Source organism: Colletotrichum spaethianum (genome assembly GCF_022836535.1).
Source record: "Colletotrichum spaethianum MAFF 239500 DNA, contig21, whole genome shotgun sequence".
In the NCBI taxonomy this organism is placed as follows: Eukaryota; Fungi; Ascomycota; class Sordariomycetes; order Glomerellales; family Glomerellaceae; genus Colletotrichum; species Colletotrichum spaethianum.
In genome coordinates, this window is record NW_026054791.1 from 524,884 (window position 1) to 552,582 (window position 27,699).

At 56.3% G+C, this 27,699-nt stretch overlaps 7 protein-coding genes across 7 annotated transcripts; 4 read left to right on the plus strand and 3 right to left on the minus strand.

The window, feature by feature from the left end:
• Positions 1 to 3,186: 3,186 nt before the first annotated feature.
• Positions 3,187 to 4,815, plus strand: ColSpa_08105 (ATP-dependent RNA helicase DBP8; the record flags this gene model as incomplete). Its single annotated transcript, XM_049274317.1, has 1 exon — positions 3,187 to 4,815. One exon carries the CDS (start codon positions 3,187 to 3,189, stop codon positions 4,813 to 4,815), a length of 1,629 nt encoding a protein of 542 aa, XP_049130274.1.
• Positions 4,816 to 5,298: 483 nt separating this feature from the next.
• ColSpa_08106 (uncharacterized protein) lies at positions 5,299 to 5,496 on the plus strand (the record flags this gene model as incomplete). Its single annotated transcript, XM_049274318.1, has 1 exon — positions 5,299 to 5,496. One exon carries the CDS (start codon positions 5,299 to 5,301, stop codon positions 5,494 to 5,496), a length of 198 nt encoding a protein of 65 aa, XP_049130275.1.
• A 425-nt stretch (positions 5,497 to 5,921) lies between these two features.
• ColSpa_08107 (uncharacterized protein) lies at positions 5,922 to 7,277 on the minus strand (the record flags this gene model as incomplete). Its single annotated transcript, XM_049274319.1, has 4 exons — positions 5,922 to 6,246; positions 6,300 to 6,575; positions 6,629 to 7,130; positions 7,184 to 7,277. 4 exons carry the CDS (start codon positions 7,275 to 7,277, stop codon positions 5,922 to 5,924), a joined length of 1,197 nt encoding a protein of 398 aa, XP_049130276.1.
• A 3,126-nt stretch (positions 7,278 to 10,403) lies between these two features.
• Positions 10,404 to 11,228, plus strand: ColSpa_08108 (pre-mRNA-splicing factor CWF23; the record flags this gene model as incomplete). The annotated part of the gene is made up of 1 exon (XM_049274320.1): positions 10,404 to 11,228. The coding sequence occupies one exon, from the start codon at positions 10,404 to 10,406 to the stop codon at positions 11,226 to 11,228; it is 825 nt and encodes a 274-aa protein (XP_049130277.1).
• Positions 11,229 to 11,403: 175 nt separating this feature from the next.
• On the minus strand, positions 11,404 to 12,618 carry ColSpa_08109 (putative translation initiation factor eIF-2B subunit 2-like; the record flags this gene model as incomplete). The annotated part of the gene is made up of 1 exon (XM_049274321.1): positions 11,404 to 12,618. One exon carries the CDS (start codon positions 12,616 to 12,618, stop codon positions 11,404 to 11,406), a length of 1,215 nt encoding a protein of 404 aa, XP_049130278.1.
• A 1,807-nt stretch (positions 12,619 to 14,425) lies between these two features.
• ColSpa_08110 (Kelch repeat-containing protein) lies at positions 14,426 to 16,321 on the plus strand (the record flags this gene model as incomplete). Its single annotated transcript, XM_049274322.1, is given in 5 exon segments — positions 14,426 to 14,558; positions 14,618 to 14,877; positions 14,895 to 15,415; positions 15,475 to 15,816; positions 15,868 to 16,321. The coding sequence occupies 5 exon segments, from the start codon at positions 14,426 to 14,428 to the stop codon at positions 16,319 to 16,321; spliced, it is 1,710 nt and encodes a 569-aa protein (XP_049130279.1).
• An 8,079-nt stretch (positions 16,322 to 24,400) lies between these two features.
• On the minus strand, positions 24,401 to 25,204 carry ColSpa_08111 (uncharacterized protein; the record flags this gene model as incomplete). Its single annotated transcript, XM_049274323.1, has 1 exon — positions 24,401 to 25,204. One exon carries the CDS (start codon positions 25,202 to 25,204, stop codon positions 24,401 to 24,403), a length of 804 nt encoding a protein of 267 aa, XP_049130280.1.
• Positions 25,205 to 27,699: the final 2,495 nt, after the last annotated feature.

The window sequence follows — 27,699 nt, forward strand, 5'->3', positions numbered from 1 at the left end:
CGCTCGGTCGTTTCTGTTTACTTTTAGGAGTCATTTGTGCGGAAAAGGAGAGAAAAAAACGTGCTCGTCCCGCAGTCAGTCCTTGCGTCGTCTGAGGTTTCGTTGGCCTTCCGATTGTGGTATTTTCAAGCACACGATCAAGTAACCTCGGGCCTGGACTCTGAACTTTGAACCCTGAACCGGACCGGAGCCCACTGGAGGGGGGAGCGGAGCTTTGGAGGGATAAGCGAGAGTCAGTCAACATCAACTCCGGATGCGGTTGCGGGTGTATGATGGGTGCTTTCGCATAACCTCTTGCTGTATGGGAGAAAACACAATGCTCCTCGTTGACGAAGACGCGCGGAAACGAGGCAACAAAGCCAATGCCGCCGGTCCGATTCGACCGGCACGAGGGCCCAGTCATCAGGACGCGTACTTGGCCCGAAAGAAAGTACCTCATCACCAAACACTGACACACCCACCCCCCTCGAGTACTGGACAGTCAGTCTTTCAAGCGCAAGACACGGTGTGATGAGTGAGCTCCGTTCCAGACGATGCCCACCAACAACTCTGCCAGTCCCTCAGTGCACTTCTCCTTCGGCTGCCCTGCACACACACACACTCACTCACAATGGCCCCACGCCAGACCAGTTACATGCGGCCAGCCGCAGAACGAGACGTGAGAGGGCGTCTGGAGACATGGGGGCATGAGGCACTGACAGGGGTTGGCGCTGCCGTTGGTAGTGGTGTGTCGTCCGTGTCTTGGGCTGCCATTCGATGCCCTGCCCTGCAACTGCAACTTGCAAGTCGCCCGCCTCTTGTCCCCTTGGGCCAAGCATCGCCGCAGAGAGGGGGGGAGGGGCGCACCAAGCTGGCCCTGCGCTGCATCCCGGCCATCTTCTGCATCTCTTCACACCTCTCTCCTTGATCTCTCGATGTACAATCTGAAAGACGTCCCCAATGCAGCCTGACTGTTTGGTCCAAGGTCTTCGGATGGATGAAGGCGAGGCTTCGCAATGACTGGGGGAAAAGGATGCCCGTTTGATGACAGAAAACTCTGTTGGGCGATGAGCATACCTCTCTGGTAGCATCCTCCACAGGATTGGTTGTCATCTTCCTCGGCCGCCCCCCTGAGCGATCAGCTCGTCCTGGTTGTGAGCCAGCAGCTGGCGCAAGCAGCGAGCCGGCATTTCACTCTCGTCACATTTGCACACGCACAATCCGCGACATCACATACATGGCTGCAACATCACATAATAGCTGTAATGCGGACTGTCGGCAACTAATCCCCATTGGCACAGTTCCCAATGTGGCCCAAGAGAGGTGTAGCGATGAAACTCGCACAAGCCATTTGACAGGCAGCGTCTGGTCTGGAAATGGGGCCATTCCGGAGGCGGCAACAAATGGAGAGGGAAGAGCAGACAAGGAAGAGAGGGAAAGAAACCGGGGCGTCCCACGGTGCCTTTTTCGGCAGATGCTGTTGGAGGTGGCTCCGTCCACGATACACCTGCCGCAGGTTCCAAGTCATTTAGCATTACGACCCAACAACAACCGGCACAGCAGGCCGTTTGAGCCTTTCCCGTCAGCTGATTGCAGAGACTCGGTTGAGAGGATGGTGGCTGCAGCCCTCCTGCCGCTCCTCTCCACCGGTGATGCGGCACGAATAGGATGGCTCCCGAAGAGGAGCGGAAGGACAAGACTAGAGTAGAGTGCCTCTCGGGGTCCAAAAGCCCGTGGTCGTTTCTTCTTCTGCCCTTTCATTTCCCTCTTACGAACATGCAGCGGCATCGCTGTTTGAGGGGCGATGCATCCATCCTTCACCGCATTGTACGTACAACTGGACCTGTACTGGACCCTGATCGCACGAAAGGCCCGATCTTTCAAGGCCCTGCCCCAAAACGCCTACGTGGTGCACCGTTGTTGCGTCTTGTGTGGTCGGGGAAGTCCCGATGGCCGGTTCACCATGCTCGGAAGAAGTGCCCGACTTGTTGTGGTCGCCTACAGAATGAGGCAAAGCGAGGAACAGACGCAGGCTCACGGCGTTGCTTCTGCTGACTCTGCTGCGACCCTTTGTCTGTCGAACCGCGCCATCGGGTCCCGTCTGCGAGGTCAACTCATGCCAGCATGTCAGACGGTACACCCGAGGAAACAAAATTGATACTTTGACCGACCCTATGTAATTATCAAAGGCCCCAGTGCGGGCGTACCTACATAGTACACTAGGTTTGGACGTCCCTCAACGTCTATGATCGGCAGTTTCGATTTCCTCTTTGCTTCGCGTCCCTCCTCCATCATCGCCCGCCAACACGAGGTCACGGAACATCCCAGCTTACATACAGACGTCAATGCAATCACGGGCGGATTCAGACCAAGACGTGTTTGCCATGTCCGAGGCTCATGCACTCTAGGCATAAGCACACACGTCCGGGGACAGGCACCCAGAACGCGCCAAGGGCATAGGGCCGGAATTGCAGTCAGGCCCGGCCCCATCCTTGGGTGCGGGAAGCAACGTTATGCTGTCATCGACCTTCAGCCCTGGGAGTTTTCTGGTTCTCTGCTATTCAGCCCCGAGCAAGTCCTGGCCAGCTGTCTCCAACAGCAAGACCGAGTCGACTCATCTCGGGCAGGTTGGACCATGTTTACCCCCTCCCCCCTTCCTGGACGCACAGGTGTGCGACGTGGGCAAAAGGCATTGTCGTAACAGATGGAGCATGCAGCCAACAGATGACAGACGTGAGTTTGAACCACGCACCACCTCATCTCAGAGAGCCATGCAGAGGCCTCTCCTCTCTGTGGCAAGGCTCTGACTGGCTGCTCGACCCCTCCCCTCGCTTCCCGTCCACTGGCTTCGTTTCCCCAAGCGCGCGTTTACCCATTCAATGCGGCATCTTGGCACCTTTTTACAATGGTACCGCCCTCCAATCCAATTGGACTGCCCCACGCTAGACCCCTGCTTCACCCCGCCTGCCCGCCCAATCCTGGCCGCCGACAAACATTCTCAATCCGCCGGAGCTTTTTTTGCATCCCAAATTTTTGGAGGACCCTTGACCGAAAATTCTCATACGCCAGAGCAGCTGCCGTTCGCCCGCCCTTCATCAAACCTTGAACCAGAAGGCTTGTTACTTTCGTCTCAGGTCCCCTGATCGACCGCATCCGAAGAGAGAGAGAGACACATACACACCTTGGTTCTGTGCTTGATCGCCCTCAATGCCGTCCTCTGCAGCCCCCAGACGCCCAGGTCCCGCCGCCGACGACGAGGACCCGGCATCCTCTTCCTCCGCCAACTCTTCCGGCGCCGAGTCCGAATCCGACTACCTCGACAGTCCCGCCTCGCGCAAGAGACGGAGGACCGAGCCCCCTGCCAATCCAGACCTCTCAGGTCTCAACGACGACGACGATGACGACGACGAGGAGCTCAAGGCTGTCGTCTCGACCATCAAGGCCCCGTCACGAATCAAGCGCGCCGCCGCCGAACAAGCACCACAGACTGTCCGTCCCACGCCGTCGCAAACCGCAATCTCTGCGCCGACGGATCCCAACACCACCTTCTCCGCCATCAACGTGCGGCCATGGCTCGTGCAGTCGCTGGCCAACATGGCCATCAAGCGACCGACTGGCATTCAGAAGGGCTGCATACCCGAGATCCTAAAGGGGAGGGACTGCATCGGCGGCAGCAGAACGGGTTCCGGTAAAACGGTCGCCTTCGCCGTGCCCATCCTCCAGAAATGGGCCGAGGACCCTACCGCCATCTTTGCTCTCGTCTTGACACCCACCCGCGAGCTCGCCCTGCAGATCTTTGAGCAGTTCAAGGCCATCTCCTCCCCGCAGAGCCTCAAGGCCATCCTCGTCACCGGAGGCTCCGACATGCGCCCGCAGGCCATTGCCCTCGCGCAGCGCCCTCACGTCGTCATCGCCACGCCCGGCCGTCTCGCCGACCACATCCGCACGTCGGGAGAGGACACCATCTGTGGGCTGCGGCGCGTAAAGTACGTCGTGCTCGACGAAGCCGACCGCCTTCTCGACGCCACGGGGCCCGGCAGCATGATCCCCGACGTCGAGGAGTGCCTCTCCGTGCTGCCGCCCTCGTCGCAACGCCAGACGCTCCTTTTCACCGCCACAATCACCCCCGAGGTCCGCGCCCTCAAAGACATGCCGCTCAAGCCCGGCAAGCAGCCCGTCTTCGTCTGCGAGGTCGATACCCAGGCCCTTGCCATCCCCGCCACCCTCTCGCAGATGCACCTCCAGGTCCCCGTTACTCACCGCGAGCACTACCTTCACACCTTTCTCCTCACCGACGGCAACGCTGAAAAGTCGGTCATCATCTTCTGCAACCGCACCTCGACGGCCGACTACCTCCACCACCTGCTGCGCCTGCTCGACCACCGCGTCACCTCGCTTCACTCGGGTCTACCGCAGCGCCAGCGAGTGGACAATCTAGGCCGCTTCCGCGCCGCGGCGGCGCGGATCCTGGTCGCCACGGACGTTGCGTCGCGTGGTCTCGATATCCCCGAGGTCGCGCTCGTCGTCAACTACGACATCCCGCGCAACCCGGACGACTACATTCACAGGGTCGGTCGTACGGCGCGTGCGGGACGCAAGGGAGAGGCCGTGACGTTTGTAGGACAGAGGGATGTCGAGCTGGTGCTGGCGATCGAGGCTCGTGTGGGACGGCAGATGGAGGCGTGGCAGGAGGAGGGCGTCAACCTCGAGACGCGCGTCTTGCGGGACTCGCTCAAGGTTGTGAGCGAGAAGAAGAGGGAGGCGCTGTTGGAGCTCGAGGAGGGGAGAGAAGTTGGCGGAAAGAGGAAGAGGACGAAGCAGAAGCTCAATGCTTGAGCGGGGAGGATGTATCATGTTGTCAAAAGTTGTTGTCGAGAAAACTGGATCCTGGCGTAGTCATGGTTTGATCGGTTTAGATGGGATAGACAAAACAATACCCAATAGACAAAAGTCCAAAATTCTAGCCGGGTCGAAGGCGTGAGGTTCTCGAGAATAACACAGCGGTAGAGATGGGTATATGGCAACCCCCTTCATGTTGTGCACACAGCAAGGCTTGTATTTGGACGAACATTGTAGGCTGCAATACGGTTGAGGCCCTCTTTCGGAAGAACCCCTACTCCAGCTCTGATATGATGCATAGCCTAGCCAAGGGTCCTATGGGGGATATTTCTGCAACAAAGCCTGGCAGAGGGAGACTCGATCACTAGCAGCCATGCGTCTAAAACTTAGTCACCAGCCTACTTTAAGTTGGAGGGCGGTGCGCCCGCGAGATCGGCGTACCGAGACCCGGGCCTTCCTTAAACTTGATCGTGGCAAGCCATGCGACAGCTCAGCTGCGAAAGGACGGTTTCTCGAGCAGCCTTTACCCTGCGAGACAAGAACCCCGGTTCTCTGCCGACTGACACAGGCGCAAGCAGAAGCAACGGCTTGGGCCAAGAGAAGATGAAGAAGAGTAGCACGTCTGTCGGCCTGCGATCCCGGGCCATGGAGATGCGTGCCAACAACGATAAGTGGTAGCCGGCGGTCTGGCCATTTTGTTGTGCTGCCTTTAGCGTATACATGCGTAAACACGCGCAAGGGCTAGCGCAGAAGAAACCGCATCAAGTTTCCTATGAGAGCGGAGAAGGGAGCTGATGCAGGACAAGTTGACAACTTGCATTGAGCGTAGCTCCAACGTCCGGAACCAGCCCGATATTTAGGAAAACGGTCATTCCTCTGCTGTTACCGCGAGTAGTGAACTAATGAAAGGGCAGAACATCACATGACCGAGCTCGTCTGCAAACATCTGTATGCGTCGTGATTCGTCATCGTTAAATTCGTAAGGTGGTGATACAGGTGTGGTAGGTAAGTAATACAGGGTATCTCTGGAAGCCATCCAAACGCGCCGCGCCGCGCCGCACCGTGCCCAAGGCTGCCATTCCACTCCAATCTCCCTTGTTACATCAGGCAGACACGATCAGCCCCAGTCCGCAGCCCTCCTGGCCTAACGAGGCCCGGAAATCGCTCGCGCGCCTCCAGTGCTCGCGGTCGATGCGCTCCTCCTCCTTGCGCATCTTGAAGTCGAGCAAGCCGTCATCGCCCTTGCGCTGACGAACCATCTCGGCCTCGACCTTCTTAAATGCATGCCAGTCGTCCATCTGGGACGGCCAGGGCACCTGCTGCACCTGCTCGAGGCTCTTCTGGCCTTCGACGTGCTCCAGCAGGAGCTCGAGGCGGTACTTGTCCGTGGTGGCGTCCAGCTTGTTGCCGTATTGGCGGATGGTGTAACTAAAGCCCTGTCAGAGGAGATCGCGTACAACAGCAAGTGAGGTGTTGCTTACAGTCCATCATAGCGCACACCAGCCTGGGGAGCCAGCGTGCTTTTGAGGCGGTAGCCCCTGAGGATGCGGATTTGAGTGCCGACTTGGGTAAGGAGAGAGACGTGCATGTCAGAGAGACGGCCCTCACGGACATATCGGTAGAGGTTGCCACAGACGTGCTCCTCGCGGCCGGTCAAGAGGGGGAGGGCAGTGACTCCGTATTTTCCCTTGGTGGGCTTCTCGACAGCAGTGCCGAGAATGCCGTCACGGTGGGCGCAGGCCAGGTTCAGCCACCAGCTATAGAGAGTTAGTATCCTTCGTACAGGACTGTGATGAGCCAGGTGACTCACTGGCCAGGCTCGAACTGCTGGTTTCCTTCAAGCTCCGAAATGGGATCACAGCAGCTGTTGCGGACGGTCCAAGACTCGAGGGGATCCTTGCCGGCAGTGGTGAAGTGGATGTCGCGCATCTCACCGCCGGCAGACATGCTGCGCTGGCGCACCTGGTCGAGGGCGAAGTACTGCTCGCGGAATCGGGCCCTCCACATCTTTTGAAGGCTCTCGGCTACAGCCATGTCGGCACGGAAGCGGAGGGGCAGCGGGGATGGGCGGTGAGCGGGATCAAGAACGTCGGCAACTAGCTTGTCCAGGCGAGCGTGTTGAAGTGTCTCGAAGTCTAGGGAGGGAGTGTGTCGAAGCTCCTCCTTCAAGGCTCTCTCCAGGAGTCCTTGGATCCTGTCTGCGTGCGGTCCGAGGCTCTTCTCATGACGAAGGGACGTCCGCACCGAGTCGCAGAGCTCGAGAAGTTCCGCTTTGGTTCGCAGGGGTTCAGTTGGTGGAGAGGGGAGCACGGCTAGAAAGACATTAGACGGTGCTGGGAGTCGGATAGTGGTTGGTAGTGCTGACCTGCTCCGGGGTATCTCATAAAGTATGTCTCTGGTGTTCCGTCCATCTGGAACGGCGAGCGGCAGGGCCTTGACATGACTTGGGTGGGCGACATGGCGGTTCAACGTGTGAAGGTGGCCAAAAGTCTACGGAACCGAAGTCGTATGGTGAATATTCTCAGGGTGAAAGTCTCGCATCTAAGGTCGAGAGCGCCAGGTTTGCGATGTAGATGTATCAGGTGCTAGTAGTTGGGCCTGGATGTGTGTGTATGGTCTTTTCTCTCTCTCTCTCACTTAAGCGTGGTTTGAAAATGGGAGGCTTAAGATTGACGAGGAATGGGCAACGGCTTATATGAAAACTAGGGGATCGGAGCAGTGGCTTGAAGAACAGCATGATGTTGAAGCTAACAAGATGTGCACCCCTGAACTTAGGTGCCCGCGGCGATACGAAATGGCCGGAAGTAGACATGGTGCGTGTTCCTGATGGCACTCACGATGAGACAAAACGTCCAGAAGGGAAAAGCACTGTCCGTTGGAACCGGCTAGCTGGGAAGACGGTCGGGATCGGGGAGCAGCACTGATGAGCTCATTGCAAGTATCAGCCAGCGAAGGCGTACGCTACTGAGGATTTGGTTTGGATTGACAATCGGCCATGGCGGCTTGTGGCGCTGGAAAGCGAGACCGAGCCAAGACTACCAACTCACTGGAGGGAACCGTCAAACCACTCGAGTGGGGAGGTGAGCTAAGGTAAGGTACCTACCTGAAGCATCTATCAGCTCTCGCCCTAGTTGGGGAGGAACCATTGTGCTGGGTCGCCGGTGAAGGGAGGACACCGAAGAAGGCAGTTTGTTTGCTGGGGACTGTTCCAGACTTGGGGCGGTGAACGGGAAAGTCCAGACATGCGGAGGGCCTCCCGAGACCGGTGGCAGAAGCAAGCTCGCTTGGAACGCTGAAACATCTGCATTCTCTCATGTTGTCGGGGAAGTGAAAACTCCGTCGGCTACAGAGAACACGTTAGGATCAGTCTCTTCAGCGACTATACCAATTCCGGCGATGCTGCGAGTCTTGTTACAGAAGCATAATAGTCTGTGGGCAATCGCAAGGCACAGTGCCGGCACGGAACCCGAGGACATGCGTAGTAGACTAGAACAACCAAAGGTAGACCACTGACCAAACCGCCGACGTCTCGCTGAACCATGTGGCATCCGTCCGGAAAGGTTGTAGTTGTCTCCGGCCGGCGTCCGCCTCGGTAGCGGTTAACCTTTTCCGGCCTTTGCTCGGAGCGCTGCTCCTCCCGAAGCCCTAGCGCCCTACAAATGTCTTTGACGTCCAGTTCCAAAGGCTCTAGTAGCCCCGAATGCAAGGGCAGGCGGCGTTTCTTGTCTATAGCGTGCAGTAACGTTTTGGTCGAGACCTCGAAGTTCTGCTCCAACAACCTCCATCAGTAGCGGACACCATCTGGGAAGATTTGCACGCCACAGAGTCAAGCACTTATTTGATCTTGTGTAGCCCATCCAAAGTCTCGGGACAAAGGGGTGCGCTTAACCATGTCGACCAAACCCATCTACCTAACGGCTGTCATCGCACCCAAACCGGGCAAAGCAGTTAAGGTGAGTACATCTGGCTGACCTACTGCTCGCATCCACTGCCTCGCCAGGCAGACGTGTCGGCGTCAGCTCCTGTCTCACTTCGAGACGCACCAAGCTGGACAGAAGGTTTGAAACCAGGGTTTCGAGTTCCTGGAACGCTGCGTAGGCCCTTTGCAGTATGAGGTCCATCGTGGGTTCATAGACGAGAACGGCGATCTCGAAGAGTTCGTGGAGTAAGAGACGCAAGTGGGCTCCATCACATTGGTGTGAGTGGGGGATCGACTGAACATCCTCCCAGATACCTCGATAAAGAGGCATTCTACCAACAGATGGTCGAACCTAACGTTCTCACTCTGGCTGAAACCATTGAGAGCGGGGAATTAGTTGAGAGCGTCAAAATCGTCCACAAAAAGCCAGATGCTGAACAAAAGCCCTTCGATATTCGCGAATACAGCCCTTAAGAAAGTACGACTTCACAGCCTGGACAAGGAGACCCAGAAGGTATGGATGAGCTGATGTGTATGGTGAACCGCGTATCTTTGGCACTAGTTGTTGTTTTTTGGAGACGATTCGAGTTAGTTGCGACTCCTCCAATAGCCACAATGTGAGGGAAGAAAGAGGCGCGGTTTCTCCAAGACAAGCCATGGAGGTTGAACTCGTGGAGCCAACAAAGGCAGCAGGCATTTCAGCAACGCCCGTGGGAAAGCCATGCGGATCTTTGCTAGGTAACATAGCGTTCTCTTCTCCTGACTGAAGCGAATCGATTTATCCAGTGAGAGTTCTGAGGTACCATACGAAAGGCAACACTCCCACTGAAAATCTTTCGATCTGTAACGAGTCGTTATCCGAACGTTATTCTCATATGCTGGATCATGTCTAACTAACATAAGCATTTAGCAGGTGGAGAAATTGCCGTCAGAAGCGGCAATAAGCAACGAGAGGAACAAATGTCACCAGAGAAAAGGCAAACATGTAAGATCAGAGATGGATCCAACCGTTTATCTCGAACCAATGCAGAACGGTTGAAGATGCCATGTGGAACCGACATCTGACTCGTCGCTAGGCAAACGGTCAGTGGGCGAGTTGAGCTGAGGTGCGGGTTGTACGGACGTAAGATCTAGCAAGCTAAGCAGGAGATGGAAAGAGGGACAGAGACGGTGCAAGCCAAATTTTATCAGCTTGTCTCCCTCCACTCGCCGTGACGACGTACCTTGGAGAAAAGAGAGACTTGCGTGACTAGGAACACAAGTGAGTAAGGTACCAACTCCATGCGAACGGGGAATGTCGTCTCCCGTATTTCTGGTACCCTTCTCGGGGTCGTTGCTTCTCCTTTTACTAAATCTGCTTGCCTTGGAAAGTGGCTTGGAAGATGACACAACCGACGAATTGAGGGCATCAAAAGGGTAAACAGCTTTGAGCGCAGGGGAGGAAGCCGATCTTGTGATTGCCTGCCGTTGGGAATGTATTGTGGTAGGTAACGTACGGACGTAAAGCTGCGTCTCCACTTTTCCCGTAGTCCGCCCGGTGCCACCTGCTAATCGATCCCATCTCCACCATCTTGGCGACAGCCTTTCCACATGCAATCTTCAACTTCTCATCCATCATCCTCCCAAACACCAAAGACCACCATTCGCGAATACACGAGCGCCGGAAATGGACAGCAACAAAGACCTCCTCGCGAAAGCACAGGAGTACTCGTCTAGCAATGTCGACCTCTACGAGCTGCTGCAGATCCACACTACAATAACCGAAGAGAAGGAGATTCGGCGTGCGTGGCGCAAACAGTCGCTTAATTACCACCCGGACAAGCTCAAGGACGCATTCGACCCCGAGAAATGGGAGCTCATCGAGACGGCGCGCGACATCCTCCTCGACGCCGCCGCCCGCGCCGCCTACGACAACGCCCGCAAGGCAGTCCTCCTGCGCAAGGCCGAGCGCGACCGCGTTCAGGGACAGCGAAAGCGCCTGATCGACGAGCTCGAGGCTGCGGAGCAGGAGGGGAAAAGACAGAAGCTTGCCGAGGAGGAGCGCGCACGCGAACTCGAACGTGAACGGGCGCGACTCGTTGAAGAGGGACGCCGGCGCATGGCAGAGGAGGCGGAGCGGTTCAAGAGGGAAAACCTCGAGCGTTTGGAGAGGGAGAGAGAGCCCGACGAATATGACGAGAAGCTGGCCGAGTTACAAAGGCGGCTCGATGAGAAGAAACGTCTCAAGGCTGAGAAGAAGGCGAAGAAGAAGGGTGGTGTCACCAACGGCGCTGACTCCGCCGCGGCACCGAACACATCGAATACCCCTGCTCCAGCACCGGCACCAGTACCAAAGGCACCGGTCAAATGGGAGGATCTCAAGGCGCGGATGAGCGCAGCACAGAGACTCAAAGAGGCCAAGAAAGCCGCCGAGGCTGGGCTGGCGACAGAGGAAGAGGTACAGCAGAGATACGAGGCACTCAGGGCTCTGGACCCGAATCGTACAGACTGAGATACCAAAGGAGACGGCACACGTTGAATTGACAAAGTGGCTGTCAGGATAGACGATGCTATAAAGCGGCAAAGAAGCGACGGCTGGTGGTGGTGGCGATGGAAGAGGCAGCCACGGCTCTGTTATACAATTATACCCCTTTTCTCTGTTCTACAATAAGATGGGCACTGACTTTCTACTGTGCAGATGCCAACCCTTCTCTCAACCACTCTGGCACGAACGCCTTGATCTTCACTGCATTGTTCTTATCCTCCTCACCCCACTGTAAAAGGAATTCATCGGCAGGGTCAAAGGACGAAGCGGCCGTCTCACCAGGGAGGACAACGTCCGTCATGATCTCTAGACGGCAGAGTCCTAGGCCGACGTTTCCAATGCCCTTGAGCCACTTGCCAGCGCTTCTCCCCCTCTTGCCTGACCTGCCGATGCTCGTCTCTCGCGGAATTGTCTCTGCGGGCAAGCCCTCGGGGCCGTGATTCGCATCCTGCTCCGGCCGGTACTGGAGCGTTTGGGGAATGGCCCTGTCCACGTCGTAAATCATGCACGGCAGTATCCTCTTGCGCACCACTCCACGATGCTTCGTCCTGATCGTGAGCTCCTGCCCCACGTAGCAGCCCTTATGATAGTCGATTCCATTCATGTAGTCCATGTTCGTCTCCTGCGGCAGCGCATGTTCCCGAATGATCTCGTCCTGGCCCTCGGCGACGCCCTGCATGTATCGCCTGATCGTGTAGCTGTCCTCTGTCGTCGCGTCGAGATCCAGCGGCGGCGGCGTGTCCTTGCCCTGCACCAAGCGGTACCCCAATCCCGGCGTTCTCGGATCCCGGGTGATCGTGCTCAGCAACGCAGCGTCCGTCGTGATCGGCTTCCCGCTGTCGTCCCAGGCATGCCACACCGTCGCCTCATCCATCGCGAGTAGTCGCACATTGAGCTTGGCCCGCAGCTTGTACCGCTTGATATGCTTCGCCAGTCTTTCGGCCTCGTTGGCGTCGACTTCAATCAGGAATCTGGTGCCGGCCTGCTCCGACTCCGCCGCGACGCCGCCTCCGAGGCCAGCGATATCCGGGTAGATGAAGACGTCGTGCAGCACGCGGCCGGTGGCGTTGAGGAACGCGGCGTAGAAGCCTGTCTGCCGCGCGCGGGCCTCCTTGGACGCGATGTTGCCCGTGATGACGCCTTGCAGGAACTTTGCGGCGTCGGGACCGGCGACGGAGATGAGACGTCGAGACGGGAGGGCCGCGTAGCCGGCTGCAGGCGGGGCGGGCGGCAGTGGGGTGATGTTGCTCGAGTATTGCCGGCGCTGTCGCTGTTGGCGACAGGTGCGGCAGACGAAGCTTGGAGCAGATAGCTGCTTGCGCGCCGCGAGCGTCGCGTTACGGGCAACGCCGTTCATCGTTGGTTCGTGAGTCTTTCTTCAAACAAGTGCAAGGAGTTGGTTGCTTCGGAAAAGCGATCGGTTGAGGAAGAGGGATTGTCGGTGCAATCGGTGACTGAGCTAGCTTTGCGGCATTCGAACGCCCGCGATGGGGTGGGTTGAGGATTGCAGTAAGAAAATTGTTCCCACTGGTTTGTAATGACGTCCTAGCTCTGGGATGCACGGGACACCTCGGGACTCTGGCTGGGATTTTGCTAATGCCAGGCACAGAGAGTCGGGGGTGCTAGCTCCGATCTATTCCCGCAAGCTTGGGATACCTTAGGTTCGCCCTTCCATTTGGACCCCATTGATGGCACGTGCCTTCCTGAAGCTAAAGTGCTGCCTAGAACGACGACACGTTAGACACTTAGAGCTTTTCGCAACCTGCATCCTCAAGAGTAACATGATTATGAAGTGGCTATGTCACGGGTGTGTTGTTTGGCTGATTACCGACTCAATCAAGTGGAAGTTTCTCAATGGTCAGTCAAACAGCGAGGCGAGTAAACGACCACAATGTCTGATTGGCTGCCTGATGTTCAACGTCGTATAGAAGAACATAGTCGAGGGTGCCTTAATGGAGGAAGACCATGCACACATCACTGATCTCGACTATACTGTTTGGTTGGCTGGTAGAGAAAGTCTCCCTCACCGGCATGGAATTGCCTGATTGCGAAATTTTCAGGTACATAGTATCTTGCCTTGTTTTCGACCGAAACAGCTAGGCTTTAGTGCATCCACCCTCCATCAAGCTTCGCTGTGCTTCGAGTTCCAGTAACTCTTTATGTACCATTCCCCCAAACAATGACGCAAATACAGTCTGGTCGGGCGGATGACATGCAGCTCCCGCTCCCGCCGGCAAGGTTAAAGGCCTACAATGCGGGCTTGGTGGCACCGAATTTCCCTGGATATCAACCCCCAGCAACGCACCGCCAATGGGAGACACTTTGGGCAGTGCTGCCCTGTCAGCGCTAATGCTCGACGCCCCGTAGCAGTGACTGCCAAGGGAAGCAAATGCCATTTCAGTCGTTCTACTCGTGTCGGCAGTCATCAATCGGTGGCGCGGATCGACACCCCGTCCAAAGAGTGATCAGACAACCTGATAGTCTGCCTCCTTATTGACCTGGGAGTAACTTGCACGACTGATCTGTGCTTGATTAACCTGACAGTGAAGCTTTTGCCAGCCAATCGAAAAGACAGGAGAAAAACGGCAAGAAGGATGAAGCAAAACACACATGAAATAAAACTTTGCACTAAAAACATACAATAGTCACGTAGGATCAGTTAGGATCAGGTCAGGATCAAGTTATGACACAGGCCAGTCGTGCACGGTACTCCAAGGCCAACAGGGGTACAGACTATCAGCTCATATGTATACTCCCGTCCATTTTGAGAGTGAAATGTCGGATCAGGGGTTTGTTGGGCTGTTCGTCTGTCGTTCGACTCAAGCGGATACGCGAATCCTACAGAAACCATGTCTTTATTCTTTTGCCAAGTCTGCCTAGCCGTGGCAGACTCGGGCTTTTTCTCGCTCACACTTCTTTCCATCTGCCCTGCATTTTACATCTCCAACTTCCTCTCAATCCCTTCCGTCATCGCCTTGAAGGATGACCAGACTCTCTTTTTGAAGGCTCTTTGGCAGTTTTGGATGGTTCAGTCGAAGGACATTCTTTAGTACGGCACACTCGATACCCACCGCATCGTCTTAGTTTACTGAAGTGCATCGCGGTTATTCGTCTCGAAGCAACGCCGGACCTCGTCTGGGAGTTCCATCCCACTACCGATCACTATGATAGTGTCGCGATCATGGCTGGCGGCACTGTTTGCCGTGGCTCATATTCAACCCGTTTATAGCGCCGAAGATGCCGGCGCATCAGATGTCCCTTCGACTAACAACTTCCTGAGACGGGTCTATGCTCAGGGTGAGTCGCCACTGGCCTGCACGAGAGCTCAATAAAGGGAGGTGACTGACAAAATGTAGCTTCGGTTCTCGGCAGCTGGGCTTACTTTGATGGAGGAGAAGTGTCCCAATACATCGACAATGGGAAGAACACTTCAAACGCATCCTCGCCACTGTCAAGCACCTTGTCCATCGATCTCTCCAAGTCCTGGAAGCCCGCCAATGTGGAGATCAAGCAGACCCAGAAGAGAGGCGCTCCGATGATGATGAGACAGGCAATATTCACCGATAACTCGTCGAACTCGTTCTACATCTGGGGGGGCACACGTCGCGCAACGCTAGTCCGCCTCCTGCGCAGCTCTGGAAGTTCGACGCCGACGGCAGCGGAGGAGGCTCGTGGAGCCCCAAACACACCGACGACCTCAACTCTTTCACCCGGCTCACCCGCTCACAGGGCGGCGCCTACGTCAGCACTCCCGACTCGGGCTTCTACTTTGGTGGTTATGCAAGCAGGTATACCTCTCAGAACCCCGAAGGCCCCGTGCCTGGGTATTTGCAGTTCAACTATACGGCAACGGACCAGGAGTGGACGAATCACACCGAGGCCCCTTACTCTATCTACGGCACTGTAGTTGGGGCCAGTGCTCATTACGTCCCCAATTACGGGCCCAACGGCCTTCTCATGATCTTTGGTGGGGGGTCTGACGTCCCCGGGAGAGCGCAGAGCAAAAACAGGGGGTGGCTCGATTTCGGGAAGATTTACTTCATGGACCCTTTGACAAAGAAGTGGTATTCTCAGAAGACCAGCGGGAACGCTCCCGGCGCGCGCATGTGGCACTGCACAGTCGGCGCGTTGAGTCAGAACAACACTTATGAGATGTAGGTAGACAAGGACGTTGCCAGATGGTCTTGGTCGCAGCACACTAATCCGGTTCTAGTTTTGTGTTCGGCGGCACCAACGAGGCAAACAAGGAGGGCTACGACGAGGTTCATATTCTCTCGCTCCCCGGCTTCATCTGGAGGAAGGCGGACTACACACCCAGTTCGCCGCGAGATTCCATGTCGTGCATCGTCGCTGGTCAACGGCAGATGGTCACCTTCGGAGGGATTAACCGGTGGAAGTGGGACGACGACGAGGCAAACTATTTCCGTGATCAAGACCCCTTCCCTCAGGGCGTGGGTGTATTCGACTTGACGGATTTGAAGTGGAAAGACGAGTACAACGCCGACGCTTCTAGTTACGACTCGCCGGACGTGATAAAGACCTGGTATAATGAAGGGTAGGCAATGCTTTTGTCGGTGGTCAATTTCGTATCGCTAATGAGTCACAGCAACCTCGCGAGTGTCGAATATTCAGAAGGCGTCGAAGGGCTCATGAAGTCCGGCACCTCAGGTTCCGGCTCCTCATCTGGAGACTCCGGATCCAGCTCAACAAACACCGGAGCCATTGTCGGCGGCGTAGTAGGAGGCGTCGCGGGCGCCGCCTTGATCGGTCTGGCCGCGTTTTTTCTCATGAGACGGCGAAAGCACAAGCAGGTCACAACCAATGAGACCGGCGACGCCGTTGAAGCGCCAGCCCGTCCCTACGACATGGAACAGACGTGTTCTTCAAATCCGCCGCCGTCGACGACTACGGCACCGTCCGAACTCCAGGGGGAGTACCGCGGCCACTCGCCGTATTCGATCGGGGAGGTGCCCAAGACGATGCAACCGCCCGAAATGGAGGCGCAGGATCCACGACATGTCTACGCTGCAGAGCTAGACGGATCCGAGGCGCGAAAGTGATTTGCTCTCGGTCACAATAGCTACATGATGACAACATATAGATGTTCAGTTCTTATGTCATATATGAAGAGGCTGTAGAATAACTTGACAACTATTTTCTTCCCCGAGACTCTCCTTGTTGAGACGTCTGCTTGTGGTCCAAAACATAACACGGGCTTGATACCCATCGTTGAAAGAAGAAAACTAAACACCTGTCCGTTCTCATTCATTGACCACCGTATAGCCATTGAAAGGGTACCCTCTCTCCTGAGCCAAAAGTCGGTATCTAGCACTAGGGGAGCAACACAAAATGAATCATTAATGCCGTTGCGGGAGATTACAAGTTTGACGATCCTGCTGCATACTGACTCTGTCGCTTGGCTGGCACATCTTTCCCGAATATACTGGATGCCACTTGGACTTCATTCTGAGGTTGGCAGGCTGCAGGCAATTGCTGCAGCAGCTAATGACTATCGCCCTTGCCAGCATCGCCGACTCCGTGATCACAATCATTGACACATCACTTAGTCTTGCAAACCCATCGACAAGATCCAAGACGACCAAGAGCGTTCGACTAGGTCAAGAGGTGTCTACCTCTTGCGCAGTGTATCCTTGAGCATGCGCAACGAAAACTCCAGTCACCTCCCATCGACGCCCCTAGGGCCCAGTCGATGCCCGAGACTGTGCAGCATTGCAAAGAGAAGGTCAATGTGCTGAAGAGGGTTTTTGACGAGCTCGAAAGGAAGTACACTGAGGATTGAGATGTAGTATAAACTCGGACCAGAGCCCGCGCCTGATACCGAGGGACGCTTCGAGGCACAATGGCACTCAAAGTCACGAGCCTGATGAAAGCAGGCCTGGAAGCACCCATGGGTTTGCCCATACTACCTGGGGATAAGTTTTAGTTTAGTCAATAGCTGCAAGCAATACCCATAGGTTTTTAGCTACAAATAAATCACTTATAGAGGAAGCGTATTGCAGTAAATATTGATATGTTCAATAAAAACAACAGCATAAAATACAACTTAACGGATAGGCTCAAGTTCTTTTTATCTCCACCCTTCCGTGTCGCTTGCTAGGTTTTCGTCTAGCTTACCCATAACAACTAGCAAATTTTGAGGAACTACACATGGGCTCTTCAGGTAGTCATGAATCTAGATAACTGAGCATGGGTCCTTTAGATAACTAGAGTACCTATATGCACGGGGTAACCCATACTCCTTGGCCCATCTGCGTGCGTGCCCAAATTCCGACCCTAGATGAAACATCTTTTGGGCCATGTTGAGATATTTGCCGTGGACGAGGTCTTCGGTCTGCATGACGATGTTGACAGCATCAAGAAAGCTCTTGAACGATTATGCAAGACCGGAGCATCACTTGAGGACTCCGAGATCGAGCGGAAAGAGGCACTCGCATCTCAGAAGATATGGTCAGGTAGAAGAAGCCATGGACCTGTTTCAAGTGTTCAATTCAAAAGGTAAGAAACGCAATGGACCAAACCCGCCTCGAGCGGCGGCCCCATATGCCGCTGGCGTCTCCACTCCTCCGATAAGCTGAGCTGATGTCGGCTCGGACCCGCCGCCTACAAGACCGGGGAGTCCGGGCCTCCGCGCTCACATCGGGCAACGACAGAAGGGCCAAACTATCACGCACTGAGACCGAGGCCGTAATAATCAAACCGGTCGCACACAATAATCGGTCGAACAGCCGAGACGCCAATGCCTCCACGAACAGGTGGTGACTCCCAATTGTACGGTTGGACGGCTCTGACGGGACGGGGAACTACAGCAGAAGAACACTAGACCCAGCCATCACGGCAACCAAAGAACCACACCGATCCGCGACCCCGATCCCAACGACAAGCCAAGCCCGCCGAGTCGCCCCCTGCCCATCAGCAACCTCCCTTGCCGATCACCCAAGCCCATCGGCGCAAAACCATGACGGCATCATCTTTGGAGAGGAGAGCGCCGGGGCCTTGCACCAGGGAAGTCCCGCCGTCCGAACGAGCTAATCTGTCTCGTCCCGTTCGAGAGATCAGCAGTTTGAATGACTTCATCATTTTAAGGGTCCAGAACGGCACCCGCGGAACTGGCACTGTCAAAGAGGGAGCGAACGTCTAAATTATGGAGACCGCTGGTGTGCGAAAAGGTCGAGCCCGGACTTTGGCATCTCCCCGAAGCACCGGATTTCCTGCGCAACGCCCGATGTTAAACCCGCGCGTGTCCTTTACGACTCTTGCGTTTAGCTCTGTCGCTCCCGCAGGCTAGCGACTTTTAAGGTTAGAGTAGGTAGACGAGGCCAAGGGTGAGCTGAGGTAAGCGGCGCGAACAGAAAGTCGATGACGGGGTTCAGGCTCTCTCTCACACTGCGCGTTCGTCGGAGTTGGAGGGAGCTGCGAAGTCCGCACCCGCGCCGCGCTTGTTCGTTCCGCGTGTTCTCAGTTCTTGTCACACCCCCACCCGAACGCTGGGCGCAGTCGTCCGCGGGATGCAGAACGAGTGCGAGAGAGCGACGCGCACTTAGCTTTTAGACTTGTAATTAAAGCCCCTGGCTGCGGTTAGGAGCCGTCGAGGAGGTTGACGAGGCCGCGAGCTATCCGTCATGGGATGCGTGTCAGGTCGTCAACGTCGACATCACGTTCATCCGTCAGACGCGCGTCCGGACCATCCATCATCCCGTCTCCTTTGGAACACACCGTCTTTGCTCGGATGACACCCGTCGGAAGGTTTCGTCGGACGGTGTTTCCTCGAGCCCCCCCTCCACCAAAAAAACGTTGCCGTGAGAGACATGCAGACCGCACCAACCAGCAGCCATGCCAGGAACCCGGACGGCCACGGGCCAACTCTTGTTTCCTCCCGTGTCGCCGTGTGAATGGATGGGTGGGTGGGTAGGCAGGTGAGCGAGCAAACCGCTGCTTGGGATTCCTCGTACACCCGGACGGCTCGGTGTGGAGTCCCTTCGGCGCGGCGGTGAGACGAAGGTGGGAAACCCTAGTGATGCTTCGGACGTGAGCTGGCGCAGCAGCGTTTAGGAAGCGCCTGCTGTTTTGCTTCAGAAGAATCCGCGTCCCGTTTCGACGTGTAACTTGTTTGAGAGTCATCTGGGAGCGATGAGCCCTCGTCTCGCCATCGTCGGCGGGTGCACGAATCTCGCGATCGCGGCCGTTGAGACCACCCAGCCCCCCCCCAAGCGCGATCGTATACTGCATGCAGACTGCAGACAGCCGACGATGGCTTCACCGAGCAACGGCCTCAATCACTGGCAAGCCGAGACCTGACCAACCTGCCACGACGGCCGCGGAAAGCCACAGGGTACTCGGTGACTCGGTCTCGAAGGTCCAGCACGTTCTACTGCGAGGGCCTGTGGATCAAACAACCAACCTACTAAGGTACTCTGTACAGACGCGGCCCGCAGGTGTTGCTTGCATTTGCACGTTTTAGGGGGGTGTGTGGCATTGATTTCCAACCAAGATGGGCCCGAGACCCGCCGCGGAAAAGTGTGGGACAGTGATGAATAATTGTACCCATCAAGTCTCCGGCTTACGAAATCAAGCCCAGTCGACTTTGCACAAATTTCAATCCACACACTCCCTGCGGGGCCGCGCTATAACCACACCCACATCCACACCTACGCTTACAGCATCAGCAGCAGCAAATCCACTTTCGGCCCCGGGCTTTACAGTCATCGAGGAAGGGGAAGCGAACCGTAAGTTCTGGACTTAAGGATATGAGATTAACTCCAATGCCAAGCCACACTTTTTTGCAGCGGTGGAGCCCGCAAACAGGACAAGGCAAGGCAAGCAAAGCAACAGAATCTGCGCGCAGCACAAAAAAAAAAGAAGACACTATCGTGAGATTGATTTCAGGCACACCATCTAACCGTGAATCAAAAATGTCCGGGGCAGCGGGGCATCTCGTCCGGGCGCTCGCTTCTCCTGACCGTTTTCTGACAGCATTTGGCGTCGAACGGTGTAACCCACGATCCTCCAATATCTCAGCCCCTTGCGAATCTACTGCGAATCGTCGCTTGGACAGCGGTGACAGCCCACCCCCGCAGAATTTCCACACACCTCGTCTCCGCCGTGCTGAGAGAGAGGGAGAGAGAGAGGTTCACGTCGACTCATCGAGACTCTCTCCTCGCACAAAGCAGCAGCCCAGCCCTTTCCGCACCGCCGCACCCCGACGCCCCCTCCCTCAACCCCTCCCGCTCTGGTACGGCGGAGAAAGGAGGAGGCGTAGAGTACGTGGAATGTGGATGGAGCGTGTTAGAGAACGATGGGTCAGTGCAAGGCGGATGAACCAAGCAGCGTCCGCCATCAGCAAGTCGAGACCTTGAGGCGTCGAGGCCTCGAAACCCCCCCTCACCAGGTCCAGATCCATGAGCCGTCCTCTTATCGACAGATCATCAGCGATGACCAAGCGCGATGGCATAAACCACGACGACACCCGTGGAGCACATGACATGATGGATGCACGTCTGAAGATCATGGCCCGGCAGCCGCAATCGCCTCCCTCCCCCCTTATCGATAAGGAGGAAGCACTCCGTCCCATGGCGGGGGTTCATGTCGAAGGAAATCGCCATCATGACCTCTACTTACGCCAACGCTACATCATGCCCGTCCCTCTCATCCATCCCCTTGCCGGATTCCCGTCAAAAAAGCACGGAGAACGAGGCCTGTCAAAGCAGGCATTTAACCCTCCCTCGCTATTCACGACCGGGGTTGCGTGCACGACGACACTCGTTCATCATCCGCCAATGGACCTGGACCAACCTGGCCCGTGCCCCCTTTGCACAAAATCCCATGCAGCTCCCCCTCCCCTCTCCCGCCCAGTGCAGCCTCAAATGATCGACGACCAAGCAAGGTAGATAGGGTCCAGATGGGCACCCCACGCCCCCCAAAAAAAAAGAGGTCAGGTCCCATCTGTGTCTCATCCGGGGGTGATAAGGAGAAGGAAAACACAAGAGGCCGTGGACGTGTCACCTGCACGCACTTTCACAGGGCCACGAAGCAAGCGACTAGGGCAACGAGGTTGGGCCAATTTCCCATTATGCTTGTCTAGCCGTCCAAAGGACCCCCCAAGGGATCCTGTCTTCACCGCCCTGCTTTTCACCATGTTGAGGCGCTCAACCGCAGTTGATCACGCTCCACGATAAACATGCCAGGGACGAAAAAAATCTCTTCTCTGCTTGTTTATTCCAAAAGGCAGGGCTGGCTGGCGAAACGGGGGGCGGTCAAGCGAAGCAAAGAAACGCACCGCGCGGGTGACACAGTTGCCGCGAGCTTGTTGATTAGTGCACCGGCCTAGCCTCGCTCCTAACGCACATTTGTCCTTCTGTCAAGCACACTTACCCGTGCCCGGAGGACTGATCGAGTTCGGTTCCGGTACGATTACGTGCGCAGAAACAGAAGTTGACGTCTTTTCCAACCCCTCGGCGGGACATCGAGAGGCCTCGATCGGGAAAAGCACATCAGGTGAAACAAACCGCGCTGGCATGTCAGGTGTTACTGCCCCTTCCCGACGAACCACTACTCGTCCCGAGTTTTTTGTTTTGTTTTTTCGGTTGCTTTTGGTTTAAAGTTCTTTGCCGAGACTGGCGAGCGACAAAAGGCGGGGGTGTTTGTGTGCCAATGGTCCGATGGCTTCGTTGATTGCGACGTTGGCGAGTCTAATTGCTCGCTGTGATGCCCTGAACCGACGAGGCCGGATCGGCTGAGGCGTCCGACGGCGGCGGGCGGGCGGCACTAGATCGACATCTCCTCCCACCCACCCCGTTCATCCTTCGCTGTCGACGGCCGTTCGGCTCAATGACATTTGCGCCGCCCGTTGCAGAGCGAAGTCGGCGCTGGAATCTCTCCGTTGGCATGTGGTATGCGGTCTTGCAGACCGGATTAATCATTTCCAATAGGGAAACTCTAACCTCCAACTTTCAGCCGTGCTTATCGCGGATAAGCCAGGCCATTCAGAACCGGCTCACGGCGAGAGATTTGGCGTTGGGCAGGTCGTCCCGGCGTCAGCATCGCGGGGACAATGCGCTGTCCAGCAAACGCTGGCTCGTGGGCAACACAAATCTGACAATCTGACAACCGGCCCCCAAAACCGTGAATCCTGTCTTCAGCCGTCCACGACGGACGAATGACCAGGGCCCCGGGACACTCGTCAGTCGCGACACAGACAAGGAGGGCCAGGTCAAGCCCAACCATCATGCCATGCCCATCTCCCATTATCCGCCCTTTAATCTGCCAGTTTTCCAATCTGAAGCGAGATCTCGCTGCGTGCTGCGCCCTGTATGTCAGCCGGGGTGAGGGTCGCTACCGCCCTGGAGAAGATGGCAAGGGAAGGGGGGGCCTGATTGAGAGAGGCGGAGCACACGTGGTGCCCGGAGGCCCAAGCGGGCGCCGCAAAACCCGCAGCGCCGCAACAGCCGGCCCCCGAGGGGTGGAGGAGACGTGTCGAGCGGGTTCCAATCGTTGCGATTATCGTCTCTCGGGTGCTATTGACATGCCTTGCGCAAGCTCGCCCTTTGGTTGTTCTTGGGAGTCGGGTAGCACTTTGGCGTTGGCCTTGGTTTAGCTTCTTTTGGCTCGCCGTCTCCAGTCGGGCGGGATTCGTCCGTCCGCTCGCTCGCACGCCCTGTGGTAGCGGGAGCCCGAACCAGCGAAGGGGGGGAAAGGTGATGACTGGCACTCTCGGCAACTCGCATTCGCTGTCAAGGCCGCGCATCCCCGCGCCCACCGTATACGGATGCACGCCTTTTTAATTCCTTCGCAGGTCGTCCTCGTATCGCCTTATTCGAGGGTAAACTCCAACTCCGCCATGCTTGATTCGCACTCGCTTGTCTTGGCCGGACCAGAGGCAACTGACCTGGCCAGATTCAATCATATCAGACCATTTCGAAAAGTTGACGTCGTCGTCGTCGTTGTCGTCGTAGTCGTAGACCTAGTCGTCGCCTCGCTCACTGCCTCAGTCCCTCACCGTCTACTACAGGACCGGCTCCAATTGTCGGTCGCGACCCAGCGTCGCATCCCTAAACCCATGTCCTGTTTGCCGGTGACTATTGTCGGTGACATTCTTTGGCGCAATTGGTTCGGGTGCCTGGTCCACTAGTCGGACTTTTTTTTTTCGCTTCCTCGTCTCCAGGCAGCCCTTTTTGGCGTGTTAAATCCGACAGCCCTCGGGAAAGGGAAAAGGGAGTTAAAACACACCGCCAAAGTCCGTAAATGCCACGACGAAATTCCCTTGGTGATTCGCCTGCGATACGGCTGCGGCAGCGCTAGGGCGTGGTGCCAAGGGGCAGACGGGAGGGGCGTGCCGATAGAATGTCGGGCGGAACTGGTCCAGCTGAGGGAGTCTTGGGACTTTGAGTCTCTCTCGGATGAGGTAAGCGAGGGATGGGAGGACGGATGTTGAGCGAGGCCGATCTGCCGAGATCGCACGGCGCGCATCTGGTACCTGAAGGTGTATTGGTTCTTGTCCTTTGGTGCAGCCAAGCGCTTTGTCGGCTCGATGCTGAATCATGTGGGCTGCCTAAATGACTCGACAGTCAGTTTCGTACCGCAAGATGAGGCGAATGAAAAGCAATGATGCAATCTCGACCTCCTCACGCGTAAACATTCGCAAAATAAAAAGTTGGGAAGAGGGGGTTCAGATTGAAGCTTGTTTCAATTGATATCTGGTTCTGGGCTCGCTTTTTCAGAGGGGAACTGGTGTCAACCCCCTAGCGGCGCTGGTATCTATCTGTCTGTAACACAAGGCTGGACCACTCAACCACAAAGTCTCCACGATTGGGAGCCGGGGAGCGGCAGCAGAAGAGAAAAAATGAAATTCCCAATAATCGCCCATTATCCATCAAGGCCCTCAATATGTGATCCACATTAGTGCCTTGCTTTTCGTTGCAACATAAGAAAAGAGAAGAGATGAAATTCCCGATTGGCGACATTGCTGTCATGATGTAAACCCCATAATCGTTGACCCATGCCGTTTTGTTGGTATCGGTAGGAGAAACGCCGTAATATGCAAAACGCTCGCTGTATAAACCAAAGAAGAGATCATGTAAAACCGTAGACGAACAAGTGCGAGACCATGCCCGAGTGCGTACTTTTTAGTACACCGAGATGGCAGACACGAGCCTTGCTGGGTTCCGAGGCGGCAGGTAGTAGCCTTCTGAGTAGAAGGAGCCGTCGCTGTTTTGTTGTTGTTGTGAGATCTCTTCCTTGGCTTCCTTCTCGGAGAAGGTGAGCACGGCGTTTGGCGGTGATGGGGGCATCGACTCGTCTTCCGAGACGTCAGAGTCGTGCTCGAGCTCCGGTGGTGAGCTGCTGCTGGAGTGGGATGGTGTGCGGACAAGCTCGAGCTGTGCGTAGTCCTCCTCGAGGTCGTCCTCCATGTCGTAGTCTTCCGACACCTCGACGGTAGTAGTCCTCGGTGATGCGGGGGCGGCGGAGGGCATGCGGCGGAGGGAGACGGTGTCGGCCATCTCAATGTCCTCCTCGTCGTAGTCGTCATCGGAGGAGTCTGAAGAGGAGTCGTCCGAGTCGGAGGCGTCGTCGGCGTGCCAGTCATCCTCGGGATCCTCGATGATGGAGTCGGCCCATTGCACGTGGCGCTCCTCGCTCTTGGTGGCACCGCGGACCGACTGGTTGAACCAGCTTTCTTGTTCCCGCTCGGCGTCGGCGAGCTCAAGCATCAGCGAGTCGAGGAGGTTGGCGTGGCCGACGAGCAGGCGGAGGTCGTGGTCGGCGCGGGCCGCCTCCGAGGAGAGCTTGGCCCGGGCCTTGTGGGCGAGGTAGTAGGTCTGGGTGATGCTCATCTTCTTCTTCTGGACGGCGAGGCGGAGAGGTGACGAAGAAGAGCGGTGTTGTTGTGTGTGAGGAGGAAAGGTAACAGTAGTGGTTGTTGTCGACATTTTGTGTGACTGTGCACCAACGGTGACTGATATGTCGCGATTTTGGCAGTTATGACTCAAAGCGAGATCGGGGGGTCGGTTGGCGGTAGATGGTTGGTGCAGGGATGCCTAGGCTAGCTTGCTTGGTCTGTGATGCTTTGATAGTCTCGAGAGGCAAGGCGAGGCGAATAGGGAGAGGGATAGACAAGGTCGGTGATGTTGTATAGTGGTCAAGTTTCTTCTTGGAATGGGATACCGATCTTGATCTGTCTGTGAGTCTGTGAAGCTGAGGCTGGATGGTGATGGGATTTCTAGATCTGGTTGGGAAAGGGAAACACTTTTCTTTTAACTTGGGTCTCATCCACTTGCTCGCTGACCTGGACTTTGTCGGGCTCGGAGAGAAGAAAAGACAAGGAGGAGCGGTGACCAGGGGGGGAGGGGTGTGTACGAGTCCCACCCGGCGCGGTGCAGGTGCAGGGGGTGGATGACTTGCCCAGGGAATCAGGGTGTGGGGAGGGGGGTGTGGAAGGACGGGACGGTGGAAGACTCATCGCACACGCACAATTATTGTGGACGGCGGGTCGTGGACTTTGGGCGGCGTTTGTCATCAGCGAGGCCGAGGGTGCTTCCCGAGCCTCCGCCCAGCCCAGCGAGCGTGCGTTGCTGGCGCGGGTGGTGTTCGGACTTTCCAGCTTACCTACGCTGCCCGGTGCGCCGTGCGCAGGTGCGGTGCGACTAGCCTCGAATTCTAAGCGTCGGGTCTGACGCACACGGCGGAAAGAACGAAAGCACGACTGGGCAGGCATGGGTACGTATCTCCGAAACCCGTCACCACCTCTTTCTACCCTTTTCGAGTCACTTGGATGGATAATCGTCGACGTTTGTCAGCTAGTGCTGGCTTTTTCTCTGTAATCAAATCCGTCCAAAACTCTACGCCCTAGCGACCCCCCCAAATTGTCCATCATGACGGGACATAGGGGATAGCATAACTCCGCACCCACCACCGACCGAACCGTCGATTAATCAACACCACCGCCGAGGCCTGGCGCCTTCACCTTACGAATCGAATCCCCCATCATGTCGTCAGGCGCATCGTCTCATGCTAACCCGGCTGCCCTCAATTTCGTCTGACACGCCCGACGAACATTGCAAATACCCAAGCCGCTGCCTTACGCAACTTATGCTTCTTTGCCGGCCCCGGCGCACCCCCGTCATCATTTCCGTTGTCACACTCGCATGCACGCACAGAAAGGGATGGCTATTGTTTTCATGTTCCCCCTTGAGATTGTAATTCGCACACGAGGCATCTGTGACAAGCTGACGCCAGCAAGCGAATAGTAATAATAATAAAACTGGGACGGGCCTTAATGCCAGTTCCGTCCCAACATATACAGTTGCCAACCCAATCGCTCGCCCTGGGCCAAGGCTGCGAGGGGTCTTGATGTCGCTATCCTTTCCCAATTGGGATAATGCCAGTAGTACTACCAGACTGTCCCCGTACGTGGACAGGAAAGCGAGCAGACCGAGCGCGGTTGCTACCTGGAAACCCCGGCTCAATCCACGGCGCCGCGGAGTGGAAGGCCACGACTGCGGCCGCGAATGCTGCAGGGCAGCATAATCAAATGGGCCATACACACAGCATAGCACAGCAACAGCATTAGCTTGCACCGCCCTGGCCGCCCGTCGGCTCCGCTCCAAATGCCCTGGGGCTGGCTGCGAGTGCGAGCCTGGGACGCGATGGGGTGAGTGGTAATTAGCTGGGGAACCAGCTTACTGGCTCTATGGTTAGAGTCGTCGGACACGCGCCAATCACAACCCCTTGCGAGCAACAAGTAGGTGTGTCTTGGAGCCGTACGGAGTTACGAATGGCTCCGAGCCCATATTGTTTGTACTATGTAGGGCTGAAGGCAACGTAGCAGTCCACTCTCGCTCCCCCAGGTACTGCTTACAGAACACACTCTCCGCTCCGCGTTGGGCATAACGTCTGGTCGTATCTCGCACTCGTACTTTTTCCTGTCTTTACGGCTGGTGCCTGGACGGGGGCCCTCAGCCACAGGGTCATGATGAATCGGCTTTCGTACCCACCCCAGTCCTTCGCACAGAACGATTGCCCCGGGCGACGGGGCAGCATCAACGCGGCGCCGCAGCAGAGACACGTCGTTGGCAAGCCTGACCGTCGCCCAATTGTTGATACCTGTTAACGTTTCTTTGCGTCAATTGCTGTCAGGCACGGAGATATGGGCAGATCGTCAGTCGCTCGCGCTGGGAACAGTCATTACCGTCCGCCGACTTGTCCCGTTCCCCTGGAGACGACAACGAAACCAGGGATCCCGTGTTCTTGGTCGCACGGAAGTCGTCTAGTGATGACAAAAGCCCAACTAGGAGCCGTCAACCCGTCTCCGACTTTGCCCATGCCGAAACAAAGTCTCTTGGGATGATGGGTTTGGCCGTCCGACCTTGGGGACTGGGAGGCATCGAGGCCCCATCGGCACCGTGATTGGGCATCGGAGGAATCG